Consider the following 15313-nt stretch of genomic DNA (forward strand, 5'->3'; position numbering starts at 1 on the left):
ATCATTTAAACTTTTGTTTGAAAAGACAAGAGTGACAAAGAATACTTGAGTGTTCTTTAATCCCAAGGGAATATTAAAGGTGTGTCAGGAATAACTTAGAGAAAAGTTGTTGTAGATAACAATAGCAAATTAGAATACTTGTTTGTAATCATTTTTTATTAGTAGAATCCTGGATGTAGCTCAAAAGATTGAGCCAAACAGTATAAACACAATGTTTTGACTCTATCCTTTGCTATACTTGTTTTCTCTTAAGTTTCACTTTGTGCACATTTTACACACAAGTTTTGTTAAAACTGCTTTAATATTGGATGATCTTCTTCAAAAGCTCTTGTTTTGTGAAACTCTATTTTTGTTTATTGGATGATCCCTTACAACCTATGTGTTTAAAGCTCTTTGTCTAAACAGTTGATCTAACCCTTCCATCTGAAAAGATTTCAAAGATTTAATTAACACACTATTTGATCCATCTTCTAGTGTGTTCTTTTAATTTAGTTGGTATCAAAGTTTAACCGCTAGGATTGAGCTTTTATTTCTTTTATTATTACTATAGATTATAAAAATCAAAGATATTAGTGAATGAAGATTATTGATGTCCAGTAAGTTGAAAAAAAATTGAATGAAGAATACTTAAATTTTAAACAGATACCTTATAAAGGGGTTGATTTTTTTCCCTTTATAATTGTTTAAATGTCTAACTTTTAATAAATAATAATCTTAAAAAAATATTTTTTTAACAAAATTTGAAACTAATTTTTATCTTAAATAATAATAATCTTAATTGTTATCATTATAAAAACAAACACATAACTAATTTTACATAATTTTACACTAGTTATCACTTTAACCATTACAATAAAACAACAAATACAACAAATTTTAAATCATCATATTTAAACAACACTAGTTATCACTTTGGACATAATAATTAAATCATCCTATTTAAACATAATACCTGACAGAATGTGCTAAACTTGTTAATTAAATCTTTCATTAAGTGAATAAAGTAAGGATATCAAACAAATTTGCATGCAATATACTATATCTGATTAAGAAATCCTATCAAGTCAGAGAATATCCAACAAGTTGGAAATTTGGGAAATACACTTAACAAATAAGACCTCCTCTCTTTCTCTATGTTGTTTCCTAAATATAAAAGTACAATAATGCTTAACATGATGATTTAATGAATATGAAGGCTGGAATGCAGGTGTCATTGTTTGTCTTATCCGGAAGACTCAGCAGTTATTTGGTCATCAAATAAAAAAAAATGTTCAGTTGTTCAGCAACCTTCTTCAAGTAAAGTCAACCATCATTTTTAGCATATCTTATTACTCATTTCATCAAAATATTTTGACCCTTTCCTGCACTTAGTCTTTGGCATAAGCTGCTCTTTTCAAATTACTCATTTCCATTCATCTACTTTCATTCCTACCATGGCAGCAGAAATGGTTGCTGGTGCTCTTGTTTCTACTTTCGTTCAGATGACAATTGACAGTTTGGCTTCTCGTTTTGTGGACTACTTTCGTGGAAGAAAACTCAATAAGAAGCTGCTGAGTAACTTGAAGGTGAAGCTACTAGCCATCGATGTTCTTGCTGATGATGCAGAACTTAAGCAGTTCAGAGATGCACGTGTCAGAGATTGGCTTTTTAAGTCCAAAGATTTAGTGTTTGAAGCAGAGGATCTCTTGGAAGAAATAGACTATGAACTCTCCAAATGCCAAGTAGAAGCTGAATCCCAGCCCATTCTTAACAAGGTGAGCAATTTCTTCAAACCTTCTTCTTTGAGCTCTTTTAACAAGGAAATTGAATCAAGGATGGAACAAATCCTTGATGACCTGGATGATCTTGAAAGCCAAAGTGGTTATCTAGGTTTGACAAGGACCCGTGGTGTTGGGGTTGGATCAGGATCGGGTAGTAAAGTGTTAGAAAAATTGCCATCAGCATCTTCGGTGGTAGAAAGTGATATTTATGGCAGAGATGATGACAAAAAATTGATCTTCGACTGGATCAGTTCTGACACTGATGAAAAGCTATCAATACTTTCTATTGTGGGCATGGCCGGGTTGGGTAAGACCACGCTTGCCCAACTTGTATACAATGACCCAAGAATAGTGTGTAAGTTTGATGTCAAAGCTTGGATCTGTGTTTCAGAAGAATTTGATGTTTTCAATGTATCAAGAGCAATTCTTGAGACTATTACTGATTCGACTGATCATGGTAGAGAGCTAGAAATAGTTCAGAGAAGACTAAAAGAAAAATTGGCAGATAAAAAATTTCTCCTCGTTTTGGATGACGTTTGGAACGAAAGCAGGCCTAAATGGGAAGCTGTGCAGAATGCTCTTGTTTGTGGAGCTCAGGGAAGTAAGGTCCTTGTCACAACACGCAGTAAGGAAGTTGCTTCTACCATGCGGTCAAAAGAACAAAGGCTGGAGCAATTACAAGAAGATTATTGCTGGCAATTGTTTGCAAAACATGCATTCAAAGATGATAATCTTCCACGAGATCCAGTATGCCCAGAGATTGGTATGAAGATTGTTCAAAAATGTGAAGGACTTCCTCTAGCCTTGAAGTCAATGGGAAGTCTATTACACAACAAACCATTTGCCTGGGAATGGGAAAGCGTGTTGCAAAGCGAAATATGGGAATTAAAGGACAGTGATATTGTTCCTGCTTTAGCATTGAGCTATCACCACCTTCCTCCCCATCTCAAGACATGCTTTGCTTACTGTGCTTTATTCCCCAAGGATTATGTGTTTGACAGGGAGTGTTTAATTCAGTTGTGGATGGCTGAAAATTTCCTAAACTGCCATCAACGCAATAAGAATCCAGAAGAAGTTGGCCAACAGTACTTCAATGGTCTACTATCAAGGTCCTTCTTTCAACAATCAAGCAAATATAAAGAAGTATTTGTCATGCATGACCTTCTAAATGATTTGGCAAAATATGTTTGTGGGGACATCTATTTCAGGTTGGGAGTTGATCAAGCAAAAAGTGCACAGAAAACAACCCGACATTTTTCATTTTCGATCATTACCAAACCATTTTTTGATGAGTTTGGAACTTCATGTGATACTAAAAAGTTGCGTACATTTATGTCAACAAGGTGTAGAACTGATGAATATGACCATAGTTGGCATTGGAATGTGTCCATACATGAATTGTTCTCCAAATTTAAGTTCTTACGTGTCTTATCTCTGTCTCATTGTATAAACATTAATGAGCTGCCTGACACTGTTTGCAATCTTAAACATCTTCGTTCATTAGACCTTTCCTATACTAGCATAAAAAAACTACCTGATTCAACATGTTCACTCTCCAACTTGCAAATACTGAATGTGAACTATTGTGGATCTTTGAAGGAGCTGCCCTCGAATTTGCATGAACTCACCAATTTGCATTGCCTTGAAGTTGTTTATACTAATCTGATAAAGGTGCCACCGCATCTGGGAAAGCTGAAGAATCTTCAAGTATCCATGAGTTCTTTTGATGTTGGCAAAAGTAGCGAGTTCACTATTCAACAATTAGGAGAGCTCAATCTTCATGGAACATTGTCATTTAGGGAGCTGCAGAATATTGAGAATTCCTCAGATGCATTAGCTGCAGATTTGAAAAATAAAACGCGCCTTGTGGAACTAAAGTTAGAATGGAATTCGGACTGGAAGCCTGATGATTCTGCCAAAGAAAGGGATGTAGTTGTAATTGAGAATCTACAACCTTCCAAACACCTGGAGAAGTTGTCAATCATCAACTATGGTGGTAAACAATTCCCAAATTGGTTATCCGATAATTCTTTATCAAATGTGGTGTCCTTAATGTTGGGCAACTGTCAATCTTGTCAACGTTTGCCTTCCCTTGGACTTTTGCCATTTCTCAAGAACCTTGAGATTTCAAGGCTTGATGGGATAGTGAGCATTGGTGCTGATTTTCATGGCAATAGCTCCTCTTCATTTCCATCGTTGGAAACATTGAAGTTCTCCTCTATGAAAGCATGGGAAAAATGGGAATGTGAAGCTGTGACAGGTGCTTTTCCATGTCTTCAATATCTTTATATAGGCAAATGTCCCAAGCTGAAAGGTGACCTCCCAGAGCAACTTCTTCCTTTAAAGAAGCTAGAAATTAGTGAGTGCAAACAACTTGAGGCTTCAGCTCCCTGGGCTCTAGAACTATACCTGAAAGACTTTGGAAAGCTGCAACTTGACTGGGCTTATTTGAAAAAGCTCAGCATGGGCGGACACAGCATGGAAGCATCGTTGCTGGAAAAGTCTGATACTTTGAAAGAACTGGAAATTTATTGTTGCCCGAAATATGAAATGTGTTGCGATTGTGAAATGAGTGATAATGGCTTTGGCTCTCAAAAGACTTTTCCGCTAGATTTCTTCCCAGCACTCAGGACCCTTCATCTCAGAGGCTTTCGTAATCTACAGATGATTACACAGGATCACACCCATAATCATCTTGAAGTTCTGGCATTCGATGAGTGCCCTCAATTAGAATCATTGCCTGGAAGCATGCATATACTGCTTCCATCTCTGAAGAAGCTAGTAATAGAAGATTGTCCAAGAGTTGAGTCGTTCCCTGAAGGAGGTTTGCCATCAAATCTTGAATTTCTCTCAATCAAAGAGTGCCCTCAGTTAGAATCATTGCCTGGATTGCAGCTTCCATCTCTGAAGGAGCTACGAATAGAAGATTGTCCAAGAGTTTAGTCGTTCCCTGAAGGAGGTTTGCCATCAAATCTAAAAGAGATGCGACTCTATAAATGCTCGTGGGGACTCATGGCCTCACTGAAAGGGGCTTTGGGAGACAATCCCTCTCTGGAAACCTTGCACATAGGAGAGCTGGATGCGGAATCTTTTCCTGATGAAGGCTTGCTGCCACTCTCTCTTACTTGTCTATGGATCTATGTTTTTCGAAATCTGAAAAAACTGGACTACAAGGGGCTCTGTCAGCTCTCCTCTCTCAAGGAATTGAATATTATAGACTGCCCCAACCTCCAACAGCTACCCGAGGAGGGTCTTCCCAAATCCATTTCATTTCTTTTAATTGATGGCTGCCGCAACCTCGAGCAGCGTTGCCAGAACCCAGGAGGCGAAGACTGGCCAAAGATTGCTCACATTCCAACCCTGTATATTTCGTATGATAGTGATAGTGATGCTGATTTTTAAGAATTGTCATGAAACTTTTTCTTTTTTAGTTGATCTGAATTATCATGAACCTTCTACACGGTTTGTGCTTCAAGGAAATTACTAAATAATTGTTTTCTTGCACTTACATAGTTATATATGCATTGTGTGAGACGAGTCTTTTTATTACTGGATAAAATATTCCACATTTAAATTTATTTATAATTTCTTACCAGAATTTATTATGTTATTGATGACGAATTTTTAGGATATTATTTAATAATATAAAGAGTTTATTATATTATAAAAGTTTACTATAGTTAAAATTGATATTATCTCTTAAGTTTTACTTGTGTAATATGAAATTTATTTATTATAACATGAAAGTCTATACTCAAGAAATATTATTTTTTATCAATGATGTTATTTATCTTAATAATCAAATCCAAAAAAATTTTATATATAAATATTTATTTGTAAATAGTTATAATCTTTGTTAATTTTGAAATATTCACCAATGAGTTCATCTAAATTTTGGGTCAATGAGTAAATTTAAATATACTTATGTTATAATTACTTTTATAATTACTATTTTTATAATTAAAAAAATTATTTTCTAAGCTTGTGAGTTTTAATTAATAACTTCTTTAAAATATATATATTTTCACCCATGGATATAATAAAATATTGTATTGACTTCCATAGATCTTTGATTATAATTTTTTTATACTCAAATTGATAAATTCTAGTATGATTACCTATGCAATACATGAATACAAATATGGATTAATATGATAAAAATAAAATAAATAATAGTTTGAACATATAATTTTTTATATAACAATTAAGAAAATGTTTTGATAAAAAAAATTTAAACATCCCAATGATTTGTTTTAGTATATGGTTACTTAGAGATATATGAACACAAATATGAATTAACATAACATAAATAAGTTATATAATAATTTTAAAAATATAATTTTTTGTACTTTCAATTTGAAAAGAAAATGAAAGGTGTTTTAATATAAAAATAAACATAAACTAAAATATGATAAATATTTAAGACTCTTGCAATAAAAAGTCCAAATGATTTTACATGACACTCATGTGATAGATAAATATAAATATGAATTAGGATAACATAAATATAATATAGAATAGTTTATAAAATATAATTTTTATAATTTCAAATTAAAAAAAGAATGATGCTTTGATATAAAAAAAATTTAGACATCATTCATATAAAAGTTGTATGAATTAATTTAAATATAAATATTTTATAGTTTCTTAATATAAATAAAAACACAATGGTTATTAAAAAAATTAATGACCAAAATAAGTTTGTTCTAATATAGTTATCCGGATGCATAAAGAATATAAAGATGAATTAATGCAACAAAAGAATAATATATAATTGTTCAAATTTAGATTCGTATTAAAAATATGAAGGATATTCTAATATAAAAATAAATATAAACATCATTCTCATAAAAAATTTATAGATTAATTTAAGTATAAATATCTAAGAGTCTCTTGATATTAAAATAAATAAATGATTATAAACAAAATCATTCAAATGAATTTGTCCTAATATGATTACATATGCAACGGATGGAAGGTATGAATTATCGAGATAAATATCTTGTTAATTAAAAAAATTATAAATAAATATTTGTCTTTAAATAAATTTTTCATATTTAACAATAGAAATAAAAAACTTTAAATATATAGACAAATAGAATTTAATTCCTCTTTATAATAACAATCAATGATATATCGATGTTTTGAATCATGTTTTAACAATTGACGTGTAACTTCTCAGTCATCCAATAATTTTTCCTAAAAGTTTAGTTACTAACTTTCTTTAAAAACTTAAATTTTTCTCTTTCAATGTTCTATTAAAAAATTAACAATTTGCTCGATTTTTTAAGAGCTTTTCTAAAAATGTATCTAATTAAAGTTTTCTTTAAAGAAAAGATAAGCTTTCCAACCACCCCCATAAAACATATATTGTTTAACCATTTGAAGAGTTTACTTCTAACAAGATAATTATTTTTCTTATATCATAAAAGTTTGCTATAATTAAAAGTAATGTTATCTCTTAAGTTTTACTTGTGTAATATAGAATTTATTTTTTACCACGTGAAATTCTATACTCAAGAAACATTGTTTTTCACCAAAGATGTCATTTAGCTTAATATTGAAATAAAAAAAGCATTTATACATGTGTTTAGTTGTAAATAGTTTCAATCTTTATTAGTTTTGAAATATTCACCAATTAGCCATCTAAAATTTTGGGTTAGTAAAATAAGTATATTTAAATATACTTATCTTATAATTTCTATTACAACTATTACTTTTCTAATTAAAAATATTACTTGTTAGGCTTGTGAATTTGAACTAATAACATCTTTAAGATACTTATTTTTCATGCATGGATATAATGGAATAATGGAATATTGTATTAACTTCCAGGGATCTTTGATTATAAAAAAAATATTTACTCAAATCGATAAATTCTAATATGGTCACCCATGTAATACACAAATATAAATATGGATTAACGTGGCATAAATAAAATATATAATAGTTTAAAAATATAATTTCTTATATCATCAAATTAAGAAATACAAAAGAGACCTAAGGGATTTGTCTTAGTAAATGGTTATCTAGATAGATGATGATTTTTGAAAGTATATATTGAAAAAGACAATGCTTATTTGATGGAAAATTTCATATTAACTTTCTTAGACCGAATATTTAAGCCGAAAAAGTATAAATAAAGATGAACTTTTATCATGGCCATAAAACTCATTGTTTGAGACTCATATATAGAAGGTTTCCTTTGATTTTGAATTGTTTGTTGACATATTTCAAGAGAGTACAAAGGATTTTTATTTGGTTCATGTAATTAATATTTAATATGATTATTTTACATTATTTGTTTAATTTAATTGTTAAACTTTAAATAAATGTCATAGCTCGTGTTTAAAGGTTAAAGGAGTATATTAAAATAAGATAAAACTTCACAATTAAAGCATGCGTAATCTACCATCATCACATGTATAACGTAATATGGTAAAATCATACACAAAGCATAAGTCTCATAATCCACATAACAAAGAAAATCATAACAATCACCACCTCATCAATATCATATCAAGATTCAATCATTAAACACCATCATCATTATGAGTGAATCAATCATCATCACCATGATTTATCCATCAAACATCATATTCATGTAGTATGCGTATGAAATAACTAACATCCAACTCTCTTATGACTCCAATTTTATCTTCCCACAACAACGTCATGATTTCCACATGTTATGCAAAAGGTGTGATTTTATATAAAGAAGAAAGTAAAACAAGATGACACTTCACGAGCACTACTTGATAGGAAAATATAAGGTTAAAACATATTTTCCGTCCCTGAAAAGTTACCACAGTTCGGATTTAGTCCTTGCAAAATTTTGTTTTTTTTCGTCCCTGTAAAACTTAATGTACTACTTTTTGGCTTGGAATTAGGTTTGAATAAATCTAAATCTACGTGAAATTTTTTAATTTAAATTTTAAAATGCAATTTATGGGGGTTAAAAATTGTCATAAATTCCAAAAAAAAAGTACAAGAATCAACACACAATAAAACCTCCCACAAATGCAGGAAAAAAAATACAAGAATTAGAGAAAAACTTAAAAGAAAAAATTGGGACAGATTAGATCTTAAGTTTGAACAATGAAGAATAAAACTTTGTATGAATCTTGACCGCACTTGGCATAGCCACCTTCAACATTTATTCCCTCTAGTCCCAATTCAACAACTACCCACCCCTAATCAAGAACTTCAACTCACCGATGGCCACTCCATTAATTTCAACAACCTCTTTTCCTTTCCAACACCACCACTACTTAACTTACCAAACACTTCTCTCCCATCCAACTCATTTACATCACCAAGAGAAATGACTTCCCCGCCATATTCTACAATGCCATTTATAGACACTCTTCCATAACCCCAATCTATGATCTCAAATAGAATGCAAATCCCTTTGTTACCCAACCAGCTCACTGATGCTTCTTCTCAAGTTTCCATCAAAGACAAACCCTTGATGGAGAATATTTAGTATATGTATTCACCCATGAGATGTTGAAATATAAACTTGATTTTGAGCCTTATTAGTCTAAAAGCCTAATTTCTAGAAACATCTGTAGGCCAAATTCTACAAGAATGTTCTAGAGAAATCTATTTTAAAAGATAATTCTAAAGTAGCATATAGAATGATCTATAATTTGTGAATAAGATTGTATCTACGAAGAAAGTTATAGAGAATCATTTGCAATCATTAGATTAAGTGTGTGTTGACAAAATCCTAATCATTGGTTTAGGAGGAGCCTCTAATATAAATAGGGGTGATGTCTTAGAGTTTGTATCAAATCAAATCAAGCCAAAAATCAAGAATCATTTATACGAATAGTCTCTTCCAAAATTTCTAATCTCTCCCATTCTCAAATATTTCCTACAGTACTAAAATTTCATTTCAACAAATAGGCATCAAAGCTAGAAGGTCCTTTATAAGGAGATGGTGAGTGGCGGCATGGTTCCATTCCAAGTTCCAATGCTCAACAAGAGCAACTATGACAATAGGAGCATGAAGATGAAGGCTCTCCTTGGCACACAAGATGTTTGGGAGATAATAGAGAAAGACCACACGGAGCCAGGGAATAAGGGTAGTCTCTCTCAAACTCAAAGGGATGATTTGAGAGACTCAAGAAAGAGAGACAAGAAGGCTTTCTATCTAATCTATCAAGGATTAGATGACAATTCTTTTGAGAAGGTTTCAAAAGGAAATTCGGCAAAAAAAAGCATGGGAGAAGCTTCAAACCACATACAAGGGAGCGAGTCTAGTCAAGAAGGTATGTCTTCAAACATTAAGAGCCAAGTTTGAAACGTTGCATATGAAATAAAATAAAGTCATCTTCGACTATTTCTCTATAATTTTAACAATCACCAATCAACTTAAGAGAAATGGTGAAAATATTAATGATCTAAAAATTATGGAGAAAATTCTTAGATCCTTAGATCCAAAGTTCAAACATATTTTTGCCATCATCGACGAAACAAAAGATTTGTAGGTGTTAGTCGATGAATACGACTAACTTTTGTGTAAGAAATCTTTGCAAATTGTATCTAACTCCTCCCATTTATGGTCTCTTTGTAGTGTTGTAATTACTTTCTGGTTAAATATAGGTAATAAGTACTTAGTACTCCCATTTTGTGTATTTAATAAGCATTCCCTTTCAATTTCAGGTTAATTAGGCAAGTTTATGAAGTGCTGATTTTGAGTTGCTCGCTAAGCCAATCTGCCAGCTTAGCGAGCCATCCGCTGAGTGCACCACTCCTGCGACTGAGCGCGAGGAAGAATCTGGAAGAAGGATGAGTTGTACATGCATATTGAGCGAGGGCCCATCCCGCTAAGTGCACCGCTTGCATTCATCTGCTAAGCGAGAAGACGCGCGCTAAGCCGAAATTCACTTATGTGCGCTAAGCGAGCCAGAGTCACGCTAAGCGTGCGAGCACCAACAAGACCACCTATTTAAGCCTGAAATTAGAAATGGAGGGGGAGTTTGGGCTTTTCTTGGAGCTTCTGCATGTTTAGAGTTTTCTAGAGAGAGAAAGGTCCAAGTTCCAGAGAGTTTTGAGAGCTTTTGTTACGCGAACACTGGCAGAGAACTAAGCTTGAAGAGGGAGCCATCCTGAGAGCATGAAATGAGTTTGTGAGTAATTATGAGGTTTTAGAGGTGGAGGAGACATCCCCACTACTTGTATTTCTTCAATCCTTCATTTTTCTCTTCTCTTTGTTGTAAAGGAAGCTTCTCAGTTATGGAGAGCTAAATCCTCTGTTGGTTCTTCCTTGTAGGTACTTGATGTAAATACCTTTATATCTATTTAATGATGTTTTATGTGTTCTCTATGCTATCAGTACATCATTTTAGCATGCTTTTTCCTTGATCACGTAGATGCATGCTTTGTTAGGATCATTCAATAGTAGGAACTGGTCTGATTCTTAGAACTCGATAGGACATGGCTAGTTTATCATATTTTCACGAGGGATCAGGGTACGGTAACCTAGTTGTTTGTATGTTTGTCTTAATGTGGCGGTTCTGGTCAAGTTTAGTCCAACAAAAGGGATCTGAGGATGATGCTTGATCAGGATTAGGCTAGACTATCACGAGGGATTGGGGTTTAGCATTTCAGGAGACGCCATTGAACACATGAGCATTGTTAGGTAGAGAATATCCTTATAACATCATGCATCTAATAGGAAGACCAACACGTTGTCTACCTATCTTTACACATCATTACTCACGTGATTTTCCTTTTTAATAGTTAGTTCACATACCTGTTCATACTCCACACATATCTTCTCACAACAAGACACATTTTCACTAAATATAGTTTTACCAAGTAGAACAAGTTTCCCGAGAGTTCGATACTCGGTTCTTACCGTTTTATACTACTTGCGCGATCCGGTGCTCTTGCCGATGTCGAACAGTAGGCTATAACCATTGAGCAAATTTTGGGCTCATTACAAGCTTATAAAACAAAAGGAAGGGGTCATGGAATAACTACTCGAGACACAAGTTTATTCAACCAACGAAGAAAGTAGTCCAAATAATAGAAACCAACAAGGATGAGGTTGTAGTGAAGATCGAGGAAGAGGACGAGGTCATGGACAAGGACAAGGCCATGGGCAAGGCTCAATAAATTTCAAAGAGGAGAAATCTCAACAAGAGGTCATGGCCAAGGCAACTCAAGATCAAGGTATGACAAGTCAAATGTGAAATTTTACAATTGTGGTAAATTTTACAATTGTGGCCAAGGAAACTCAAGATCAAGGTATGACCCTTTATTGATGACTTGCATGACTGGTGAAAGAAGAAAAGACAATAAATGGTACCTAGACACCGGTGCAAGAAATCATATGTGTGGAGAAAAGATCATGTTGGTGGAGCTTGGTGAATCGATGAACGGAAATGTGGCCTTTGGAGATGAATCCAAGCTAAAAGTGAAAGGAAGGTAATATTCTTGTCCATTTGAAGAATGGTGAGCATCAATTCATCTCAAATGTTTATTATGTGCCGAATATGAAAGGTAATATCTAAAGCTTGGGGCAATTCTTAGAGAAAGGTTATGATATTCACTTAAAAGACAATAACATTTCTATAAGAGACAATGCAAGTAACTTGATTGCTAAGGTGCCAATGTCAATAAATATAATTTTTTTCCTCAACATTCAAAATGATGTCGCAAAATATCTCGAGATATGCTACAAGGATGCATCTTGGCTTTGGCATATTCAATTTGGGCATCTCGATTTTGGAGGATTAGAGTTACTCTCCAAGAAAGAAATAATGAGAGGATTGCCTTGCAATAGTCACCCTGATCAAGTGTGCGAAGGATGTCTACTTGGTAAGCAATTCAAGAAAAACATTTCAAAGGAGTATAACTCAAGAGCTAAAAAATTGTTGGAACTTATACATATAGATGTGTGCAGTCGTATTAAGCCAAGCTCACTTGGTAGGAGTAATTATTTCCTTTTCTTCATTGATGATTTTTCAAGAAAATTATAGTGGCTTTTCTGAAGCATAAATAAGAGGTGTTTGAGAATTTCAAGAAGTTCAAAGCCCTTGTTGAGAAGGAAAATGGCCTTGAGATCAAAGCCATGAGATCCAATCATGGTGGAGAATTTACATTGAATCAATTTCAAAAGTATTATGAAGATCATGAAATTCAATGACCCTTAACAGAACCGAGATCTTCCAAGCAAAATGGAGTCGTAGAAAGGAAGGATAGAAAAATATTAGACATGGCGAGGAGCATGCTCGAGAGTAAAAGACTTCTAAAGGAATTTTGGGTAGAAGAAGTGGTTTGTGCAATTTATCTTTCCAACCAATCTCTAACAAGAAGTCTATGGGGAAAAACACCACAAGAAGCATGCAGTGGAAAAAAAACCCGACATTTCACATCCAAAAGTCTCTGTAAGCATTTCTAATTTGGGGAATACAATCATCACTCAAGATGTCAATTTCAATGAAGAAGAAGAATGGGATTAGGGACCACATGATGTAAACTACAAATTTTTTCGTGTTTCAAAAAAGAAAGGATCCTAGTATCCCATCAACTTCACCAATTGCAAATACTCAAGAAGATGAAAGATCTAGTTAAATAGTTCCATGCTTCAAGAGCTTACAAGAAATTTATGAGGTAACCGAAAATCAAGATAATTTTACTCTTTTTTGTCTATTTTTTGATTGCAAACCCATGAGCTTCCATGAAACCATTGAGAACAAGAATTGGAAAAATTCAATGGATGAAGAAATAAAGGCAATCAAGAAGAACGACACATGGGAGCTTGATTCACTTCTAAATCCATCAATGGTAGGCGAAAGTTACTACTAATCCACTCATCTGGTGTATTGTATTCTTTTGTAGATTGCATCAGTCTACTACCACGTGAATCTCCTACAGATAAATAATGATTCTATGTTTGGCTTTGCTTTCTCCTGCCTACTACTAAACTTACTACTGATTCCTCTGACTCATCCTTTATGTCTGTGAGACAGTTTCTGAGGCCATGTTCTTCTGTGCAATATCATGCATTTCATCCTTCACTCTCTGGCACATCTAATATGGACCAAACATATTTGGTTGATGTTTTCCTTTGGATGTTGTGGCTAAGATGGCCCTGAAATTTCACTTCCGTGTCCTAGTGGATGAAATTTTGCAATTCTATCATGATTTCTAGTGCATTGGTTTCCATCTAATATCCCTCTTTTCTTCCCCTCCAATTTCTGGAGTATGGGATATAACTAGCCTACATTCCAATCCATTCCATTACACTCGTCATTACACAAACTTAGTCTAACAGTGAAATGGATAATGTTTATCACAGGGTAAAAATTACAAAGAGATTATTTGTGGACAAGAAACTTAGTTAAGAACATTAAAATTAAATATATGGGGCACTGGGCTACCAGTAATCACTTTTATCAATCCCAGATTGAAGCTGACCCATAAGCGTTCTAGCGGGATGACTGCTATTCTGAATTTTTGTCCATAATTTTTAGTGATAATGTTTTTCATTATCTAGATTCTCTTCTTTATTTTGTAACGGCCATGACTAACCAAAGAGATAGAGAAAAAAAAAGAGTGAATGGGTTTGGGAGGTTAGTATGAATTGAGTAATCATAGTTAGCTCTTGAATTAAGAAACTAGCATTATCTCTTTCTCCACACCTTTGTTAGAATACCATGTCATAGGAATAGGGTTGGGTTCCAACACCCATGAGTCTCCAACAACACCAACAAGATCACCATCAATGGTTTTGTACTTAAAGTCATTCAGCACAATAACATCAGGATCATATGACAGTTTAAATAGTATGCATAACCATCATTTTCTTGTCCAAAAAGTTATCCTATCCTATTTATATTAGTTAGAAGATAAGTTAGAGGTTTGAACTTTCAAGTGTATGCCAGTCCAATAAGTTTTATCTTTGCTAGTATTACTACTACATATTAATCTAGAATGAGAAATTATTACATATATAGATCATTGTAATCCCAACTCAGTAGCATAGGTCTAGTAGCTAAGAGTCAGAGTAATTTGTACATGTTACTATTGTGGAGTATTGTGCAACACTGTGCTCTTCATAACCAATGATTCATAGTTACTATTGAATTTAATTATAATTGAAAATTAAAATTAATTAATATGATTGGGAACCTTGTGCTACATGGAGATTCTAGCTACAAAACTGATTTTTTTACTCCATTTTTACATGTTAATATAAGTTTATATTTTACTACATACACAAAAAAAACATTTAATATGAATCGGAAAGGGTGGGGGTTTAGTAAAATCAAGTAATACTTATAACACCTAATTTTTAAGCTATAAAATTCTCTATGTAAATTTGAGGGGAAACTCATGACTTGAATGTAGGACCATGTAGAGTAGCCCCTGTTCTAAGTGTTGTGTGGGCTGAAGTTTAACTACCTAGGTGATTGGTTGGAGATTTAAGACTATGAACTTAAGTTTGCACTTTTCAATTCGAACATAGTAAATGAACTTTTCCCCATGATTTTTTTTATAATTAAACGTTAATTACTTCTAAACTAGTGTTTTTC

The 15313-nt window shown here is 33.1% G+C and overlaps 1 protein-coding gene across 1 annotated transcript; it reads left to right on the top strand.

Moving 5' to 3' along the window:
• Window positions 1–1314: 1314 nt before the first annotated feature.
• LOC114386867 (putative disease resistance protein RGA4) lies at window positions 1315–5276 on the top strand. Its single transcript, XM_028346927.1, has 2 exons — window positions 1315–4584; window positions 4720–5276. Exons 1-2 carry the CDS (start codon window positions 1434–1436, stop codon window positions 5160–5162), a joined length of 3594 nt encoding a protein of 1197 aa, XP_028202728.1. The 5' UTR covers window positions 1315–1433; the 3' UTR covers window positions 5163–5276.
• Window positions 5277–15313: the final 10037 nt, after the last annotated feature.

Source organism: Glycine soja, chromosome 15 (assembly GCF_004193775.1).
Source record: "Glycine soja cultivar W05 chromosome 15, ASM419377v2, whole genome shotgun sequence".
Lineage (NCBI taxonomy): Eukaryota > Viridiplantae > Streptophyta > Magnoliopsida > Fabales > Fabaceae > Glycine > Glycine soja.